The sequence below is a fragment of the Kwoniella europaea genome, chromosome 2 (genome assembly GCF_036810445.1).
Source record: "Kwoniella europaea PYCC6329 chromosome 2, complete sequence".
Lineage (NCBI taxonomy): Eukaryota > Fungi > Basidiomycota > Tremellomycetes > Tremellales > Cryptococcaceae > Kwoniella > Kwoniella europaea.
In genome coordinates this window covers 1814721-1835588 of record NC_089488.1, presented here as the reverse complement: position 1 = coordinate 1835588, position 20868 = coordinate 1814721, and the positions used below count along the sequence as shown (strand labels likewise).

At 45.4% G+C, this 20868-nt stretch overlaps 7 protein-coding genes across 7 annotated transcripts; 3 read left to right on the top strand and 4 right to left on the bottom strand.

Annotated features, from left to right (window-relative positions):
* Positions 1-431: 431 nt before the first annotated feature.
* V865_007021 (uncharacterized protein) lies at positions 432-2381 on the bottom strand (the record flags this gene model as incomplete). The annotated part of the gene is made up of 9 exons (XM_066230777.1): positions 432-613; positions 676-754; positions 824-1016; positions 1070-1117; positions 1185-1220; positions 1289-1355; positions 1418-1700; positions 1762-2147; positions 2210-2381. The coding sequence occupies 9 exons, from the start codon at positions 2379-2381 to the stop codon at positions 432-434; spliced, it is 1446 nt and encodes a 481-aa protein (XP_066086874.1).
* A 759-nt stretch (positions 2382-3140) lies between these two features.
* Positions 3141-5850, top strand: V865_007020 (uncharacterized protein; the record flags this gene model as incomplete). Its single annotated transcript, XM_066230776.1, has 15 exons — positions 3141-3502; positions 3644-3669; positions 3745-3780; positions 3847-3886; positions 3953-3967; positions 4021-4200; positions 4269-4296; positions 4349-4403; positions 4460-4470; positions 4531-4608; positions 4662-5198; positions 5265-5364; positions 5429-5472; positions 5542-5636; positions 5703-5850. The coding sequence occupies 15 exons, from the start codon at positions 3141-3143 to the stop codon at positions 5848-5850; spliced, it is 1755 nt and encodes a 584-aa protein (XP_066086873.1).
* Positions 5851-7481: 1631 nt separating this feature from the next.
* On the bottom strand, positions 7482-7721 carry V865_007019 (uncharacterized protein; the record flags this gene model as incomplete). Its single annotated transcript, XM_066230775.1, has 1 exon — positions 7482-7721. One exon carries the CDS (start codon positions 7719-7721, stop codon positions 7482-7484), a length of 240 nt encoding a protein of 79 aa, XP_066086872.1.
* Positions 7722-8193: 472 nt separating this feature from the next.
* On the top strand, positions 8194-8956 carry V865_007018 (uncharacterized protein; the record flags this gene model as incomplete). Its single annotated transcript, XM_066230774.1, has 3 exons — positions 8194-8427; positions 8520-8659; positions 8734-8956. The coding sequence occupies 3 exons, from the start codon at positions 8194-8196 to the stop codon at positions 8954-8956; spliced, it is 597 nt and encodes a 198-aa protein (XP_066086871.1).
* A 2458-nt stretch (positions 8957-11414) lies between these two features.
* V865_007017 (uncharacterized protein) lies at positions 11415-12001 on the top strand (the record flags this gene model as incomplete). Its single annotated transcript, XM_066230773.1, has 3 exons — positions 11415-11548; positions 11641-11833; positions 11951-12001. 3 exons carry the CDS (start codon positions 11415-11417, stop codon positions 11999-12001), a joined length of 378 nt encoding a protein of 125 aa, XP_066086870.1.
* Positions 12002-14091: 2090 nt separating this feature from the next.
* Positions 14092-17091, bottom strand: V865_007016 (uncharacterized protein; the record flags this gene model as incomplete). The annotated part of the gene is made up of 9 exons (XM_066230772.1): positions 14092-14112; positions 14204-14408; positions 14544-15265; positions 15319-15423; positions 15479-15634; positions 15704-15856; positions 15926-16165; positions 16246-16440; positions 16516-17091. The coding sequence occupies 9 exons, from the start codon at positions 17089-17091 to the stop codon at positions 14092-14094; spliced, it is 2373 nt and encodes a 790-aa protein (XP_066086869.1).
* A 2493-nt stretch (positions 17092-19584) lies between these two features.
* V865_007015 (uncharacterized protein) lies at positions 19585-20520 on the bottom strand (the record flags this gene model as incomplete). The annotated part of the gene is made up of 6 exons (XM_066230771.1): positions 19585-19608; positions 19682-19737; positions 19800-19922; positions 20009-20106; positions 20264-20358; positions 20443-20520. 6 exons carry the CDS (start codon positions 20518-20520, stop codon positions 19585-19587), a joined length of 474 nt encoding a protein of 157 aa, XP_066086868.1.
* Between the last annotated feature and the right edge of the window lie 348 nt (positions 20521-20868).

The window sequence follows — 20868 nt, the reverse complement described above, 5'->3', positions numbered from 1 at the left end:
CTTTGTCGATAAAGCCAATCATATTTCTTGTTTTAATCCAGAAGTAATTTACAGCTGTTCCGCAGGTAAGCTTACAAACTCTATTCGCGGCGCCTCTTGAAGCCTCTTGAAGACGACATAGCGGATCTCCAACATTAGATAAGCAGGAAGCTGGTCATCTCGTCAACCATTAAATTAAGGGGAACAGGGTCATCGCATGAGTCTTACTCAACAAGCGGGGTTGTGTCAGTTGCGTATATAGCTGTGTCATTGATGTGTCTGCCGACCAGAGGTTTTTTTGTTGTCGTCATGAAGGTCTGTTTTACAGTTACAGACGCAACATCGAGGTATCAGTCGTTCGAATTTTGCCCTCATGTTGTTGTGTTCCCATTATACGTGCATAACCATTACACGATACAGTACAGTGATCATTATATAATGTATGCATCATCCTACACATCTAGCTGCGAGGGTAACCCTCCATCCTTGCTCAATTTACCCTTGTCTAGACCTTTCCTCAATCGGGTCAAACGCTCTTCGGTGATCCTGAAAGACGCAGGCATGATTGGATCCCATTCTCCCGTCAAGATGTGCTTTGCCAGAGCGGGTGCGCAGATGAAGATACGTGCCATACCTACATTACGATGAATAAGTAATTGACTTTCGACATCATATCCAACCCGAGCTTTTACTTACCATGACCATTATATCCTGCGCCCACATATTGACCAGGCCTGCCTGGGACACTTCCGATGAAAGGCACCGAGTCCGGGGTCTATCACAGATATAGTTTCGACGTCAGTCAGAGTTATCAAATTGACGGCGATGCAAAACAATGACATACCATTCCGATAATTCCAGTCCAACTATACTCATAACCTTTGGCCTTTCCTTCTTCTATACCATCGCTCGTCCATCCACCTTCGGGGAAAAGCTTGACAAATTGCTCAACAGCATTCTGAGTAACCTCGGTCGAGTAAGAGGAATCATCCACCGTATTATGTATGGAGGCTTCTGTAGCTGCCGACATGCCATGCCTGGTGCAGAAAGGAGATCAGCCCGGTCACCCCTATAATGCTTTATGACTCACCATTTCCGGGAGGTTCCAAGGGTGATGGAGTTATCTGGTCGGCAGCATCTGGAGACAGGAAAAAGGTTACTTCTCGGCCTCTCCATGTAGCACGTCATACCCAGGTCAAACTCACACTGAGTAAAAATGCTGAGGTAGATATCGGAGGGAACTATGGAGATCAAATTCAGCATCAACATCGAAACGTGCTGTTACATCTATACAAGAAGGGCGACTCACTAGCTTCCTTCGATACGAGGGAATTGTTCAGATCCCACGGGTGCAGGTGTCAGTTTGATGGCTTGTGCTATGAGATATCATCCTGTTAGCTAGACGCATCTTGAGTGTTCTCTGGTGTTCAAGATTCACCTCGAGTGGGTACGATCAGACCTCCGAGTTCTCCCAATAGCGCATCACTGTAAGCATTGGTGGCGTAGACCACCTTCTTTGTCTTCACTTTTCCTCTTGGGGTTTCCACATTCCACGATTCCCCATCGTCCGCTTGAGTAACGGCATGGACTGGTGCGTGTGAGAATAAAGAGTACCCGCCAAGCGATTGATTGAGTGAATGTATACCAAGTGTGAGCTTCGCAGGATTGACCGTACCCGCCCACCACTTGACAGCGCCTTGGGCGATCTTGACGCGCGTTTCCTTATTGAAAATAAGTCAGATGGTAGGTAGAGGATCATGTAGGTCATGATGGAGAACTCACCTTTACAGCTTGATCTTGTCCAAGCTCCTCCACCTCCGGCTTCCCTCCACATTCGAGAAGATCATGCAAGGCCTTACTTGCATAATCTCTAAAGTCTTCCGAAAGACTGACATCGTATGTATCTCTTGGTGTCCACTCGCAATCTATCCCTGTCTTCTGGATGAATTCGTTGACCCTTTCGAAGGTATCTCGTTCGGATTTTAAGATATGCTTGGCCTCTTCCTGTCCGTGAAGTGCTGAAAAGGCGGTAAATCCTCGACTTTCATCAGGTCGACAATGGCCGGCATTACGACCCGAAGCACCGGAACAGATTTCCCGAGCTTCCAAAACCACCACTGATGCAGGTCGGTCCGCATCAGTGAGCAAGGCATGAGCGGTGACAGCACCTTGAAGCACAGTATCAGCCGCTGCTGACTACTGGCAGATCGGCGAAGATACATATACTCACCGCACAGTCCGGAGCCGATGATGACTATATCAGCAGATTCAGGCAGCGGTTCATCCTTTCCCGCGTTCAATAGAGGGTGATCTCTGGTCGATCTTTGCCATACCGAGAGATCGCCTAGAGGTATAGGGAGATGAGGGTGTGGAGGGGGAGTATCGTTGATTGCGATAGGCATTCTGAGAAACGATAATATCATACAACGATGTCAACAAAACGATCATTGGTACATCAACAGTCCACTTATAGACGACTGTATCTGCATCTACGCCGTTACTTCAATCCTTTTCGCTCTGCAATTCATGTGATATCGGCTTAGTCCGAGGTTGTTTGACCCGTTAACCCGATCGGATGGAAGGGAGAGTGGGAAGATGCTGTCAAGACGTCGTACAACGGAACAAAATATGGACCGGGTATGGCCGGCGCTCTAGGGTAGATCTGCTGACTGGGATAGTTCCATAATCAGCACCAAATACTGCCATCCTCTCTCCTTCGTGCCAGGAGGCTGAGATAACAACGAGATCTGTCAATGCGCTAAAACGGACAAGAGCAAATAAGCTTTGAGGCTAAATGAAAGGGCGCGTCACATTGGTTACCTCCACTTGCCGCTTCATGTCGCATCTTTCGAGAGCGTCTCTTATCTTCAACTGAGTTTATTTTCAGGCATATTGCTTTAATGTACCTTCTTGGCTAATTCTCAACGTCATTTCTACACCATCCAACCTATCGGTCTTCCGCACTGAATGCATCTTGTAACGTTGAGAACAGACGAAAGCCGCGGCGTGAGAATGTCAATATAGGGACAGCCAAAATTCGGGTATCTGAGTGCTTTACGACTACTTTGTAAGTAACCGAATATACCGCTTGAGTAGCCTGCTACAGCTGAGCTCGCATGCGATGATAAGCTGGTGGGCATAGACAGGACGATAGTGTTATCATGTGGTCAAAATCTTCCCCTCAAGCGGAAGCCAGTTCTTCTGGGACACGTCTAAACGACCATTTGTTATATATCTCCCCCTCCCAGCACGAATCTGAAATTACACCGTTGCTCGAAAGTCATACAACTTCTCAATACAGATCATCAAAGGGAAAGAACAAAGCCAACATGGTATTCAGTAGTATGCTTGGCTTCAGAGCTAAAGGCCACCCCAAGGATGAGTCGGAAGTCGCCGCTGTGGTCGACCCTTCCGCTCACATCGATCCACAAACGGGTGCTGTCATCGAGAAGAAGACCAAGAACGAGAGATTGTTCGTAGCAAGACTAGATGCTGTCCTGCTGGTGTACTGCTGTATCAGTCAGTGAGTATGCGGCTCCATTCTTTCTCAAAATCAAAACGGCTCCCCTCAAAATTAGGAAAACTTCCACTTTCTTGCCTGGTTTACACGGCGATAGGTGAAACGATAGTTAGCAATGCGATGCTGACCCCCTCCCTCTCACAGGGTCTTGAAGTATTTAGATCAACAGAGTGAGTGAACTTTGTACAGTCCTGTAGATCTGAAACTTGGAGTCGCTAGAAAACCTGACCGGATTCCGTTCACAGATATCAGTGCGGCATACGTCTCGGGCATGAAAGAGGGTGAGTGCCACCTCTGCATTCATGCCTTGTATCTATAGCGCGCTTCTGATGAGACTGTACTTGTAGAATTGAGCCTCTACGGTAACGAGTACAATTACTTCACTACGTAAGAGACATCGACTTCTTGGAAATATCTCATTGCTTATAGTGAACTGAAATTTCCGATATGTAGCTGGTTCAACGTTGGGTAAGTCCTCCAGAACCCTCCCCATGCCAATCACAACGCTCACGTCGGAGCAGATATGCCATCTTTCTCATCCCATCTCAGATCATTATAACCCGTGTTCGCCCTTCGTTATGGCTCCCCACTCTTGAAGCGTTCTGGGGAGTCTTGACGATAGCTATGTATAAGGTGCACAACTACAAGCAGGTTTATGTACTCAGAGCATTCATCGGAGCACTTGAAGCAACTTGTTATCCGTGAGTGGAAGCAGTTTCAACCCCTACTCGTCGTAAAAGGCTGACATCTCTGTTATTCGTCCGATCAGTGGTGCTATTATGCTCTTGATGTCTTGGGTAAGAGGAATTCCAGTCCGATGAACAGGAATAGCAGCTGAAACCTTGACAGTACACACCTGTTGAGCTAGCCTTCAGAATCGGTTTTTATCACTCTTGTCAGACTGGTAAGTGAGAATCAGAACAGAGGTATGAGGCAAAGCTGACTATCCGGCGATCACAGTTGGCAACATGGTATGTCTTTCAGTAACTCAGAGGGTTACCTTGTACTGATAAGTGTCGCGCGTCTTTCAGCTCGCCGGTGCCCTTCAAGCTGCTATCTACACCAACCTGGATGGAATCAATGGGATCAGTGGCTGGAGATGGATGATGGTGAGTGTGAAGCTATGGACCGCGAATTCAGCTGACCTCCACCTCCACTTCAGATCATCGATGGCATTCTCACTCTTGTGATTAGTTTGGCTGGATTTTTCCTTATTCCCGACTTTCCAACCAAACCAAACCCCATGTCATTTTGGCTTCGCCCTAAACACATCGCACTCGCTGTTGAACGTACCAAGAAGTTTAAGAGAGCCGATAACAAAAAGTTCACGCTCCATTCCGTCAAGAAAGCCTTGACCGGACCTTTGTTCTACATTTTCGTGATACTTTATGTTTCATCTGTGATATCTCAACAAAGTTACACATACTTCAACCTCTGGTTGAAGAGCCTGAAGAACGCGGACGGGACTGCTCGCTGGACAGTGGCCCAGGTAAATCTGCTACCTCTGATTGGCGGGGCCATAACGATCGTCACCATCTGGTTCTGGGGGTTTGTTTCCGATTATTACCAAACCCGATGGATCCCTGTCGTCGTTCAGGCTTGTATCGGTATCATACCCGGCATAATCATGTCGATTTGGCATGTTAGCGATGCCGCAAAGTACTTCTCATACTTCATCGTATATCTAACCTTGGCTACTGTAAGTCGACCATCCAGTGATCTCCATTTGATCGCCATCAGCCAATTGATTTGAATATGCTACTAGGCACCTCCAATCTGGGCTTGGCTCTCGGATCTCAATCCCTTCGATGCAGAGCAACGAGCGTTTACTCTTGGTTTCGCTATTGCATTCTACTACGCATGTGGTAAGTTTTATCTCCAAATTTTCTGATCAACGCGGTAATGACAACAAGCTCATGTGTACAACAGGAGCATGGTCAGGACCGTTAATCTGGCCAGCTAAGACTGCCCCTGTAAGTCAACCATTATCCGATGTGTCCATATCCATGAGATGACATTGCTAATTCAGGTGTCGTGCATAGCATTACAAATACGGCTGGCAAGTTACGATCGCATTATGGGTCTTAGTCATCATCATGGCTTGTTCCTTACGATACATCGAACTCAAACATATCAGGTAAGTAACAATCTAGCATGATCTTGAGGGGATCTATTGACAAGATTAACTCGGTCTCCCTTTCAGGCCCAAGAACAGACGAATCGCTCAGGAGAAGGACGAAGCCGCACGGGCCGCCGAAAGGGAAGCTGAGCTACAAGCTGAGCAAGACGTAGACAAGAAAGACGTGCAAGTCACAAGGATCACGTCCATTCGTTCTAGAGATAGCGTATAGGGAGGATATGGCCATGATATTTAGGTCAATCTGTACATAAGTGGTTGATAGTAGTTTTGGGATTGTACGCATGAACAGTCGGGATTTGTAGGAGAAGCTTACAACACAACGGACAAGTGAAGTTGATATTTGTCATTAATAGTTATGTAGTCATTCAGTTGATGAATCTCGCCATGCTTTGAATTACTCGTTTCATCTTGGCTGCCTCTGCCAGCCCATGTCTGAAGAGCGATCCCCGTGATGGCGAAGGTTGCATGTTATTTATGATTCCAGTAACATTTCGTCCAGTAAGTCGATACAACTCAATTAGGGTCTAGTTCGGCCAGCCTGATGTTTGAGTGAATCCTCAAGGAAGAGGGTGTCGAATTGCAGGGACTTTGATCGCACATGGAGCTTGGCAGCCTAATTGTTGATGTTCATTAGTCCACTTTGTACAATCGGAGGCCACGGACACTTGTGCAGTATTGACCTGAAGGTCGAACTTCATCCCTCATACATCAGATATTCATATGTTCTAGATGTTTGTTGTCGTTTAGATTTTGAGCACAAACACAAAATCCTAGCATAAAATTGAGGTTTAGCTCCAAATGCATGTATGCACAGCATAGATTAGATGTAGACCTGGATCCAAACTTCCTCAGCCAGATATTGGTCGAGGGAACGTTAAATTAGGATGGCGCCACAAAAAGACCATTCAGGCATGCATGCGAAGCAACTTATCAATCTTTACAAGTAATATCTATTGGCAAGAAAATTTCTGTGAGCTCTAGGAGGTACGATGTATGCACAATCAAGGATTGGAAATTGCCATTTCTCACCAAAGAGCCACCTGCGCGGAAAAAAACCCCCAACTTACCTGGATGATGCCTGGGCAGCATTGAAGTGCTGCGCGGAGAACATAACGAAAAAACTGATGATCGAGCTTGGAGCCATTATCATTCAAGCTTAACTTGGCGAAGCTTGAGGTGCCTCTCCATTGACTTGAAAAGTACACTATGGTGCTGGTAATGTTAGTCATCGCCTCTTCGATGACCTCTCTCAGACGATAATCTCGAGGGGGAATCGGGCAACAAAGAGCAGGTCAACTGCTTCGACTTGGAAGTTCAGAACAGCTGGATTGGTGGTGTTATTGAGAACCCATGGATAGGGAACACCGGGGGTTCTCAGGCCAAACAACGAGGTCTCTCGGCTGTGGACCGGGATAGTGGTCAGTTGTAGGTCTAAGCATCTGATCATAGCCGTGTATCTTGAATTCAAGGTCTTGCCATCAGGGGGTTCCAGCTATCGCTGGAAGGCGGGGGAGGAGGCGTCGAACATCAGACGCAGTGCAGCTTCAACAGGAGTGTGTATTCTTTGGCCGAGCGGAAAAGGTGACTCGTACCGGCCGGTCGGATCTGTAGATTGGGTCTTTGGACGATACAGTATGACCAACGACGAAAATCCTGGACGTGATTTGAATATCTAGAACGCCATACGCCCGGGCCTTGAGCACGCTGTATGCAATCTCGAATGGTATGTGGAGACTGGTAATCACGGCGTTGGCAGTATCTGTAACAGTAGTGCCGACTGTCGGGACGCATCCGCGAAGATGTTTGATCGGGTCGATCGACGCTATCGATCTTTTCAGCTTTCTATGGAGCAATAAGCTTGGTAAATCTACCATCTCGATATCCCAATTTCCACAGGCATTCCAAAGTCACCTCCTCAATTGCCCCTCCTTGCAATTCCAAACCCATACAAACGAGTTCTTTGTGAGGGGACATCACAGCTGCTTTGGATTTCTGATTATGATAGGGTACATCATTTAACGGGACCGGTGGAGGAGGTAATGCACCTCCTGGAAGAGCGGCTTCGTTATGTAGTGGAGACATCAAGGGGGAGATGGTCGGTAGTCCTTCTCAGTGCCGGAATACTTTCTCATTGCGAAGACATCGGACCGTCTATCTCGTCCTGATACTTGCGGACAGGTCTAGGGAAAGTGGTAAGAATCTAGAATGATGCAGGTGGAAAAGGAAGAGAGAAGAGACGAAGAAATAACTTACACTCCCTTTACATCCCTGTTGTTTCATCAACCCAAATTCCAAGTGATCTTACCCACAAATGACAGGGGTGTATGAACTTGTCTCGCAAATTGGATGATCATCATGAAAGATCTGTGATCGTAAACTCTGATTCTGACGCCTTTCGTTGCTCGATGGTTTTGGAGGTAGCCGAGCCCACATTGAGCCGATTAGCCGGATACTCGATCCAGCCATTACACGTCACCTGCCCACGTCTCTTCACATACGTCTTGTCAGCTTTGTACGTCTGTTTGTGACCTTTCTGGCTACTATTCACAGGATCATGACGTCTATCCCTTTCAACGATCAGCGCTGGCAGCCGAGGGGCAAAGCTACGCATGCACCTACAATATCTGAAGATGGTGTGGAGATCCGTTTCCCTACAGAGGCTGGTACAGACTGGTGGAGGACGCCCGAAAGAGATAGTCAGGACGGATTGATGTATGGCTTCGAGCAAGAGATCGGCAAAGAGGGTATCGAGATCAGTGTAGATGTGCATGTAAAACCTGAAGTGCAAGTGAGTTTAGCTATCTTTGCATAGCGTCTGGGCGGAATATTGACGTCAACATTGGATATGTGTAGTAGTGAGTTGTCGTGACATACCTTTAGGTCTGGTTGTTGACGTATATCAGCGATCAAGCTGCTGTACTCCTCAGGCTTGGCCCTACAACGTGGGTCAAAGCAGGCTTGGAGTTTGAAAACGGGAAATTGTGGGCAGGTGTGGTAGCAACTGCCCCGTATTCAGATTGGTGAGCTTGAAGTTCCTGGTGATCGAATCTTTGACAAGACGAGGAGAACTGAGGTGTTCATGATCGTTCATCAGGTCACTCCTACCACCTCCTTCCAAGACTTCTCGTTTCACCTTGTCTCTCAAAGGACAGAAATTAAAAGTATATCTCAACGACGAGATGATTCGAGAAGTCAATGTCTTCGGTGATGGCGAAGCAACGAAGGGTTTCGTCGGCGTGATGGGTTGTTCTCCCAAAGGAGGTGGAGCCGAAGTTGTATTCAGGGAGTTTATGGTGAAGGAGGGAGTCAGAGACTGATGGACTGAATCACACAATGTCATCTTGGGTGATGATCCGACTGTCCATCGGTCACCATCAAAGAGTCATCCGAAGGCTGTGCTAGAACGATCAGCAAAGATCGCTAGAAGCAGTGATCAAATGTGTCCTCCCTAAGATACTGACTGTGTATGTGCTTGGCGTGATGAATTGATTCTCATTGATGGTATATCTAATCGATTGATCGATTGATCAGCTCTCTGTGTAAGATAGCAAAGGCGGAGAGCAGGTCGGATATGTGTGTTGTATTGCTATATTCTCCTTTCCCCAACCGTGTAGTTCCTCGAGATTGAGGGCGGATCAATCTCAAAGGAGGTAATAACGATCACCTACGTTCGAATGACGATTGGAGCTCATCTAGACACTCATGTCTAGCGGACTGCCATCAGATCGGAGTAATGTTGATGATTCACGGCGCGTGTCACCCTCACTCGGAATGCCCCAGAATCTGATGGTTAGAACAGCTTCTGTCAAGTTCATACTTCGCCACAACCCATCACTTTCGACCGAGAAGCGGAAACACTTCGTGGTTGTCCCAGGTTTTGATGTTCCTTTCAGCTGTTCCTATAAGCTGAAGGGTAAGTCCAGACGACAGTATAGCTAAAGTCAACATCCAGCTATATACTCACCTCTTTGTCGTCGGGAAGAACCCATCGAAGCCGAACTTGCGGATTAGACCCGCCGGGACCCAATACTTGTCGATGGGGTCTAGCTCAGCACATGCGAAATGTTTCATCGATTTCAGAGCGGATGAGGATGTCTGGCAACGGTACACCCGCATCCCAGATCACATATCTGAGACTCATTGGGATACATACCAACGTCATAATTTAGGTTGATACTGTACATACCGGAAGCGCGTGATTCATGGCTGTCATGGATCGGCAATTGCAGTAATCCCGACTCTCGTTACATGTCTGCTCTGGAGCAGGTGAGTGGAGTAATTTATCTCAAGGTAGTCAGTCATGATGACCCATGTTCCAGGTGTATAAAGATAAACTCGATGTTTGGTGGATCGTGCTCCGGGTGAAGAAGGTCCATCCGGAATGGATGGAGTGAGTACGATGCCTTTGTATTCAGAGGAAAAGGAGATATGATTGACACCTGTAATTGTACAGCCAAGCCATTCCTGCCTTCAGAAAATCTCGACACGATCTCCATATCCCTGCCGATCTATCTTCAGCTCTTCCCTACTAGATACGGATGACTGGGATATATACTATAATCACAACGGCAGGACTTTTAATCATTCTCATCATTCTCTTTGTATTTTGTATCAATAATCATCACTCATTCATTCATTCATTCATTTAATACATCAATCATCAATCATCGTTCAAGCATCATTCAATCATGTCTTTTTCAGTCAAAACACCATAAGAAATTCAGAGGTGTACGCACCTTGTGTGCCCTCTACAAAAATGTATTGCATATATCACATCACACCGATGAAAGGAGAAGTATATACATATCTGACCTATTGCATACGATAAAGGTATCAAATAGAACGCATCGAAGCACCCGTTACTTGCTGAAGCAATTATAAAGATCATTCGTTACAAGAAGGATTCTATTCTTAATAGAATACTATTGGATGCTGCTGTATTACCCTACGATCTTATTACACACGACGAGCAACCGATGGACCTGCTCCTATCAAGAAGGTGTAAATCTTCTGCTGAATTGAAACAGAGTGCTTGGTCTGGTGTCTCGATCGTATGTCTCTGAGCAAAATATGATACAGTATCAGCTACTGACCTGCATATTGCTCTTCGATCGACTCGGCATTTTACTGACCTGATGGCATCCTTACCATATTTCGTTTCCACCTTCTTCCACCACCACCTCTTTGGAGCGACACGAAACTCTATTTTTATTATCGCGATGGTATCAATAGCTATGACATTACATTCGGCAAGCAAATTCACTTCTAGCAACCTCAAACTTTCGGCTTCCGACCCGTGCTCCAAACGGTAGTCCAGGTATGTCTCCCACGCTCGTTTGACCTCCTATACAGTATAGGGCTCATTTAGAGTGAATTTCTCTACTGATCAGGATCCAGTCACCTACTCTGTACACCTACCGTCGTAATAGTCAAGGTTCAGCGGCACTCTCAATTGTGCTTCATGAAACGTACCTCTATGACATCGCGAGCACCAAAAGGAGAACCATGCACCCGAATTAAGGACTCCGGCTGTTCACGAAGTGCTGATATTAACACATATATCTAAACATATAGAGCTAGACCTCACCGTTTCTTCGGAAAAACACCTCGTATAGGTAGCTTGTGGTTTGAACAGCTTCCTGGGTGATGCGTCCTTGTGCGGGCTAGGATGAACCTTCCTTCCGGTTCTTGTCTTCACCATTTTACGTGGCGTAGACGGGAAATTGGTTGCTAAACCCAACGTAATAGTATTAGTAACGATGAACAGAGTGATACATGACTAACTCACTCATCTCAAAGGATTCTTCTACCTCATCTGCCTCAGAACCTTCCCAGCCCTCAGATTCTGATGATGAACCTTCCGCCAACTCGAACTCGGATCCAGAATCCGATCACGAGGGATCAGTGGGGTGACTACCAAGCTGATTGTGTACCAGATTCATCCCTTCTTTGCCGGTCACAAAACTCTAACCGAGAAAAATCTGAACCTTCCCTCCGGTAGTGGTCTCAACCGTCTCGCCACTTCGTCTCAAGCATTCCACCAAAAGAAGATACCACAGACTGATGTTCGAGCAGAGCAAAAGGTGACCAGTGATAGTAGTAGTAGATATAGACCAATTCCAGCTGAGAACACAAAGGAAGAAGAATTGGACTGGGTCAATTCACCCGATGGGTTCATGATTCCTCCGTTGACGGTAAGTTAGAATTGGTCACTTTAATCCATCAGCATTTCTGTATGTTGTATTGGGTCGGCATTGTGGCGAGCAGGATCTACCTACTTGGAATTCAGCCCTGAGAGCTTGATATTGCAGGTTCTGGTCCATTCGGTGATCAGATCGGATACCGTGAGAGTTTTGAATTGAATTGAGCGGCAGAAATCGTGATGAGACTCAATTTGCCATCGATACCGATAACTTGGTGCATCTCGTCAGCTCACCTTTGCGGTACAAAGTATCAATTTCTCACCCATAATCTGCTTGGAAAGACTTGTATCATCTGCCAACAAAGTACTGGCATCTTGTGCAGTATGATGCATACCGAATATCAAACACGCGATGGATCGTAGGGTCCTGATGCGAGTCAGTGAGACTTTACTACCAACAGAAAATTCAAAACTGACTGACTTCGCACCTTCATACCTTTCACAACCGGATTGATGCCAAGTCATAGAAAATGGTAGAAGCGGTAGATTGGGTGAACGCGATTGTGTCGTTGAGGTCGGCCAAATGGAAGGAACAGCAAACACCAGATCGGTATCCAGGACGAGTGACACCGAATGTACGAGGAGAATGACAGACAAGAAGGCTAAGCCTTGACAAATGGTCCACAACATACCGAGTATCGAGTGATTTGGATTGAAGTTGAGAAGATACGCAGAGTTTCGGTAAATGGTGTTGAAGAGAAAGAACCAGAACGGAGGATCTACCATTCTGACTTTTGTCTTACGGTAGTAAGATTGAGTGAATATGTCGAATAAGAGTATGATACGAGAAAGATGAAATGTAGATGAGGGAAACAAAGTTGCAGAGGTGGTTGGATGTATCTTGTAAAATGATAAATAGGCTGTGTCGTTGGATTGAAGGGGTATGCGTGGGTTCTGATCGGATTATGGTGCCTGTGCGAGATGATATGACATCGATCAGTTGAGTGAAGAAAAGTCAGATATAAGTCGACAATAACTCAAAAGCCAATGTGGCATCACATCAATCAACATGTTGAATTTACCTCGTTTCTTCTGCTTCGAGTGCACTAGTAGCTAGGATGTTTCCCACCCCAACCACCTCCCGACCGAGCCAAGACATGCATGCACGCCTAGCTGCTCTCCCTGACCATAAAGGCGACAGGTTAAGAGAGCCCACAACCGTATAATCGTACGTACTACAACGTGACTAAAGGGGGATACATACAAGCGGGATGAAAAACCTGAGATAACCATTTATGGGATAATTCTCTCAGGGAAACCCGAAGCAGAAGAGATTGGTGGAGATACAAGGGGAAGGGCGAGGGATGAAAGAAGGTTGCTAGAGGAGCGTTCTAATGACGGTTCTTGAGAGTGATGATAGGATAAGAGACTGAGATATAAGAGCATGTCAGAGTGGTATATATGCCCATGCAAGGTGATCTGAGAGTAGGACGATGCTTAGGAATGATAGCGTAGTGATCTCACGAAGAAATCCACGTCATCTCCTGACATCCCTTGATCGTATATGATGCATCTCTGGCGCATCATGTCTTCACTCTCGCCAGGATATACGTCTGGGCTTCATGTATACTGTATTATAAGACGAAGAAAGTTTGGGCCATTTCAAAGCCGCCACAACATGCATTTCATGACTACAACCTAACATTTACATGAATATCTCTCTCAATCCACTTTCTAGCCTTCTGAGAATTAAGGGAGATGTTGTCAGCATTTCACCCTACAGAGAAAAGCAGAAAATAGATGCATACAGAATCATCCTTCGAACTCCAACCTCGAGTTCTCTTTAACAATCTCATACATTCACTTCGGCGAGGATAAGTCCGTCTGGGTCGCATATGCACGGTAGCTTTCCATTGAATCCCTGCATTGAAGATGCGTGTGATAGATTCAGATCATGCTCTGACTCTATTTGTGTTTCAGCATGACTAATCGATTAAGTACGACAAGAGTTCATATCAAGGTAGACTATAAATATAAAGCTGCATTTCCAAGAGCCAGTTCAGGAGATGATTCATATACCAAATACCAAAAAGAGACGAGAAGAACAACGACATCCGAGCAGGAACAAAGGTAGTAATGGGTATATATCGCTGAGAGTCATGGGGTATATAAGATAGATTCTGAAAAGGGTATTGAATGACAAAGACACGTAAATGATACCCGGAAGAAAATGAGTATTATAGCAAAATAGCCAAGATCAGGGGGAAATTCTATTTTATGATGAGTTTCAGACTATAAGTGATATCGAAATTATCTTCGTTTCGAGAACAACTAAAACAAAATTTCGTACAGATATCAGCTTTACATCTATCGATATATCCTGATTTCTCATAGCCACTTCAGACTGCTTGGCATTACTCACCTTGTTAAACAACGCCAACACTTTCGGTACGTTTAACTGTACGTATTCTAGATCCAACATTGCCTGTTGATCTTTTTGCTTTTCCAGCAAGTCGTCAATCTTCAAATCCATCTCCAATATGGGTTTTTCTCGTCCCTTGAAATGAAGGGCTATTATGAATGTTCCGGGAGTAGGAGAGGTGATGTTGAAGTAAATATTTACTCGACTACAAATGAAAGAAATCAACATCAGCAAAGTTCAAGGACTAACGAAGGGAATGAACAGATGATGTCTCTGTATCACATTTATGATTCTTTTGGGCCATTGGTACAGGTTCTTTTCGTTGCGGACGAAGACTCACCGATTCTCTGGTACATTGCTTTCCATAATTATCCCCTCTTTCTCAAATTGCGTATGCGTAAACCTGTAAGGCCCAAGTACCTGGTTCTTAACTTGTTTCTTTTCCTTTCCATTAACCGTGACGACTCCTACACCCCCTGAACTCGCTCCCTTCTCCTTCGAACTTGTCAATCTGACATTTTGCAAATACGCTTTATATTGTTCCAATTGCGATCTGAGGTAGTTGTTATGATCGCATATGGTCTTATAGACAGCTTCGAGGGATCTCGTTTCGAGCACGACCTTCTCTTTGGTGTTGCCCAAATGTACCATCTCGGCTGCTACTTCATCTTGAATGATCTTGTAATTGTCCGACACGTCGACTACGCCTGCACTTTCCAATTCACTCAACAAAGCTTGCACCTTTATACCTCTACGGACCAGCACGGGATCTTTGGACGTGGCCGCTCGCTCGGCCAATCCTGGTAAGTCAATGGGTCGTTTATCGGCTAACTGAGGCATCGAACGAAGTAATTGGACGAAAATGGATTTAGCTTCCATATAATTGATGTCGTTCTGCGTTACACTATCTGACATCAAGGCTGTCGATAGGTCCTGGATTGGAGTCTCCCATCGGGAGTATAAGGGTAGCTCGATCGATCGATTCTCTTTACGTGGGACTTGCCCCGGTGCAGCACCTAGATCGTCGAGTAGTATACGCAGGTGGTGCTTTTCGTTTGGCGACTGGGCGGCGAATTAGCAATTCCAAATATCACCTATTTGACAAAATCACTCACCAACACCTCCATATGCTGCATGAGCAGTGAGTGGGTGTTATACAATTCATTCAGAGTGATGTTGATCTGCAGATCCTTCTTCGACAAAGCCATATACTGATCGAGCTGAGAGAGTGATTTATGAGCGCGTGATTTTCCTGAAAGACATATCTCAACTCACCTCCAATGATTCATAGAAATCTCCTACTTCACACAAGGCATTCAAGAACTGATTCATTCTGACCTTATTGTTTTCCACAAATGGGTTGAGGGACATCATGTATTGCTCCTTGGCGTAACTTGGCTTGTTTGCGAGATTTTGCAGCATCTTGGCAATCTAGTTGAATGGAAGGATCAGCACAAAGACATATCAGCTTTTCAGTTTCAGTGAGAACAAGTCACTCACCAAGGTCAAAGTCCTCCTAGGGTGTTTAGCAGGCACTCCATCTACCAGCATGTACGCCTGAGGGGTGACGATAGCAGGGTTGATAAATCGGAGGAAGAAGAAGCCGCCGATGAGGGAGCAGATACTGGCGTCGGAAGCATCTGGGTATTTTCTCTAGAATGATATATATGAAGAACCTTTATCAGCTCATCCTCACTAATCAATTCCTTTGGTGGTACTCACCCTGGTCAAACTCCTGATCTGTTTACATATCCACCTAATACCATACGGCACCGTATCCATACTTTCTATAATCGTCGCCAGGAATGTATTCGCGATCTCCATCAACATTGTTAACCTCGGTACGATTATCGCCTGGACATCCGCATTGGCAGCTGCTACTTCTGGAGGTACTCCGCGGGGGAGCGAAGGTGGAAGTGTACCTGTGTCTTCCTCTATCTGTTGAATCATTTGCTCGTATACCTAGTACCATCAAGATAATCAGCTTAAGCCTACTCGAACAAGGCTAGGTTACAGAAAGCTGAATGGATAGGTGCACTCACCTTCAGAGGGTTGATCTCCAAATTCAGATCTTTATGCTCTATCAGACTGTTTATCCTATCTGCCAATACGCTCTTCAGGTAACTTTGACCTGGACCTCTACGCGTGTAGGTGGTCATCATCCTCGATACGGGTGTGTTGGCTCGTAGTAATGATCCGAATTCTGTGGTAGTCTCAAATTGAGCGGAAAGTACACTCTGCACAATCAAAGTCAATTAGCTCGGATTGACCACAATGTCAGAACGATGCACTTATAATGAAGCTGAACTCACCTGGAACATGGTCAAAAGTAAATGTTCCTCCCTCTGTTCATACTGATTCCCATACAGAGTAAACATGACCGTCTGCAGCAACGTATCTATCTCCGCCAGACTAACCAGCCTACACAAACTGGCTACATGTCGTGGTTCAGATTGAAGGAGGAAAAACAAATTGGCATATTGATTCATTTTTCTCTCATCTGGCCATAATCCACTTTCTTCATCTATCTCTTCTAACGTCTCTGCTACTTCCCTCTTCTCATCTGCCGCCATCCTATTTTGGATCAACAACGCAATCCTAGAATCTAAATAACGGACATCCCTCTCTAGGACGAAGTTCTTCTTGGATTGAGATGAAATACGAGATTTCAGATCACGTAATCTCTTTTGAGCTCTTGCCAATTCATCTTCCAATTCTACGTCTTGCTCTGCTGCTAATGAATACATCGCGTTGACAGAATATCGGTTGGTCATTCTGTTGGTGAGTCGCTTGGAAGCGTGAGATTGAGATGAACCGGATGGTGAAGCTAGTCCACCTGGTATACCGGTACCTCCGCCAGAGGTGGATGTCATGGTCATTGTTGACATTTTGCAAGGTGATTTGAGACAAAGGCGTCTTTGTCTGTCAAATATATAAGTTACGCTGAGTCGTCCTTCGAGCGGAAGAGATCTTCCTCAAATGGTAGATTACTTGAGTGCTGGTAGATGTGCTACACAAGAGATAGTATAATGTCGGAAGTAGAATCAGCAAGGTATAAACAAATCAATCGTAATACCAATGATCTCCCAAGGGGTGTGGTGGGTTTGATTGGCCTTTGTATACGGTACAAGACCCAGGCCTAGTATGAGAGAGATGCGAATGAAAGGCGTTGACAGCGTGAACAAAGGAAGATCAGACTGACTGAATGAATTCCAGTAGTGATAGTAGGTTAACGCGTGAGAGCCGGAAAGCGCGTTTCTTTGTTTTTGTTTTGGGTTGTTGTTGTTGCTGTCGTCGTCGTTTATCAATTGTTAATATGTTCGAGGACGTGAAATCGCTTGGCTTGTCACTTTAGCGAGGTATGTATGGCGATAGATGGGTATGATATGGTCATGGGAGAGAGGGGAAGTCGAAGAGTGGTAGTATGGTAACCTTATTGATGCGGTATTATGCTAGTATATGAACATGAGCTGAGTGAGGTACGTGCGCCAATCAATACAAACGGACAAGGATACGATTATTCCCAAATTAGGAAATATTACAATTACAACTATGTACAGTGTATGCTGAATGCAACATACATACTAAACAAGCTTACTACAGTAGTCATACAGACTCATGGATACGCTAACGATCTGGGCTAATCACACATGCATCAACTGGCAATTTCCCAACGAATGAACGGCAAGCAGGTCCAATATACAGCCATGGATCTGCGGTGATATACAAAGTGATCTGCATGAGAGTACGAGTATCCCTTTCACTATCCATGATACCACGCGCTCATGCCATCCTCCACAGCGCCACCTGACAGACATGCGATTGCCTATTTCTTACCCGATCTAAGGAGATACAAGGTCAGCAATGCTTGCTCTCATACTGCCGGGCAGAGATAGAGGGGACAAGGGTGGGTTGTTCAGATTGAAGCAAGACAAGAGATCGTGGTGGTTTAAAAAACGTAGATGAAGCACCACTCACTTCTTGATACCTGCTCCTCCCATAGGACCTTTCTGACCAGCTATCATACCCCATCACTCATTATATTAGCTAAATCCTCGTGTACCCTAGTTTCGTTTGTCGAGATAGACTAATAACTCACCCTTCGCAGCAGCAGCTTTCATCTCAGCAGCTTCTCTCTTCTGTCTTTCCTTGAAGGCGATATCATCGTCGTCACTATAATCAACGAGACAAGGGGCAGTCAGCATAGGTAATCGGTAATCCCATACAATCGCTACGCATGACACACTTACAGCTCTTTAGTGACTTTCTTAGGAGCCTTGAGGGGCTTAGCTATGATAATGACAGGAAGTTAATATCCTCCTATGACTGTATATGACCATGGAAACTGCGATTTATCTTCTGAGTTGAAAATGGCTTTAGATAGTAACCAAGTCTCTGGATATACTCGTGTACTCCAAATTGTGAAATGATCGAGTGATCGACGACAATACGGGCTTGACCCGGTCGCGTGAAGAAGGACTATTCGTACTAACCTTTACCACCTGCAAATGTGATCGCACCATGTCAGCTCGATACATCTTTGAGAATCCCCTGTCAGTTGGCTCACCTTGTCTACCAGCCATCTTGATCGATATACTTGCTATGGGTTGCGTGAAGCTGAAAAAAATAAGAAGCGTAGGTGGATGATCTGATCATCCATCAAATTTCAGTTCTAAGGCAATATGATAAGGCACCAAAGGGAAGTCTGTAGACATACAACGGAATCATTTTCAGTTCAACTTGCAGTTTCCCACGGTGATGCCACTCGGTCATCTCCAACATCATCAACCGATCACAACCACGACCACAACCACGACCACGACCATGAGATGCATCACCCCGAACCACACATCAATTGTAGATCTATCACCAACATGCTACCAATAAATATTCCAGAGGGTGCCACAGAATTTCAGACTACTTCGAATTGGTATGAAATAACAAATCACTCAGGAAAAACAGTACGAGCGGATGTGGGATTGATCTTTACCTTGGTGGATAGGTGTGAGAATAACGGAGGACAATATAGGACGGATGGGTATAGAGAACAATTTTCCATTAGGACAATTGACCATGGATCTGAGACACAGTCAGGAATATGAATACAGCGATTCACATATCAAGTTACAGTGGGCTTCATTGATAGTCGTGAGTATTGACTTGATATGGAGTATCCAGTTGGCTGACATCTCGAATAGTGTACAGTCCGTTACAGCAGAAGAAGGGGTTGTTGACACTACAGGGTGAATAACCATTTCAACATCATCTAGGATGCAAGACGCATGCACCTGACGTGCTGGCTGAATTATACAAGTTCATGTACTATAAAGTACCAGATATACATATATTATATACCTTCTCTGCTTCTCTCTTGTGATAAATTACCCTCGTCGCTTCACGAATGTCTGTATGTATACCAATGATATCAGCTTCTCCTGCTCACAGACTAAGAAATTACGATGAAGCAGATTGACCTACCTCCAAATCATCTTTTGTGGCCACTGCCAACACCCATTTACGCTCTACATCTGTCACTGTTCGCAAGGCAAGGTGACATCAGCAAATTGCAGCTAAGCTTGACGGATGGATGACCCACCCAAGGCGAAATCTGTTCCCGAAGTACAAAAGAACTGTTCCAGATCTTCTAAAGGGGTTAAGGGATGAATGACGGTATAGGGATGAGAGCGTGAGGAAATTGGGAAATGAGTTATGCACTTGTCTATTCCACCATTAATCAATGAATTATTTCATATTTCATTAGCCTTGAGATCCTACAATCCGATGAGACGGTGTGGGGACACTCACACACTGGATCATCCTCTTTTATCGTACCTGCCTCGAATCTCTGCTTGAGTGATGGAACGTGTAGGTAGCCTATAGGCCTCCGGCGATCGTTAAGTATTCTATGAGAGATGAACGATGTTCGAGATATGATATGATTGAATGGGATAAGCAGAAGGATCCATGCATTACATGGAATAACGACACGACATGGTGATTCTCTTCATCAGCCTGACTATTCTGCTCAATGTCTCGTGTGTAAGGATGCGCATCACTCACGGCAGTTGATCGAACTCTCTTTCGTATGCAGCTTCCAACGCATGTGATATAGGTGCATCTTCAGATAGACAGAAAGCAGGTGGGAGTTGAAGGTCCTGCGGATTCCATACTTCACAGTCAGCTACACCTGAGATAACAGCACGATCTTCCGTAGAGTCTATGAGTGCTACTCAGCTCACCTCGACACATGCTCCTCTGTACTTTGCAGCTAGGTCAGGTTTGGTATTTGCCGTTGGGGTTGTTTCCTTGTCGATCATTATGTGCTACGTGAGATGTTTGTTGTCGTCTATCGTCGAGAGTTGATACGGAGGTGATGCAGTCTGTCGAGAAATAGTCAGACTGTGAGGAAGACCAGCATTTCCTGCTGAGAGAGATGGTCAATGCGTCCTTGGCTTTCATGTCAACAGTCACCCCTCACTGCAGTGGCACATGGCAATCAGAGGTCCATGCGTCACTCGTCACTCGTCACTCCGGTTAATCACCGCACCACCATATAACCGGGCATCACTCCATTCCCATTCAAAGCGATTAGTCGTAGATATCAAAATCACCATTCACCTTTCACCAACATCCCTTCAGCTTAGCTCCATTACTTATCAATGACA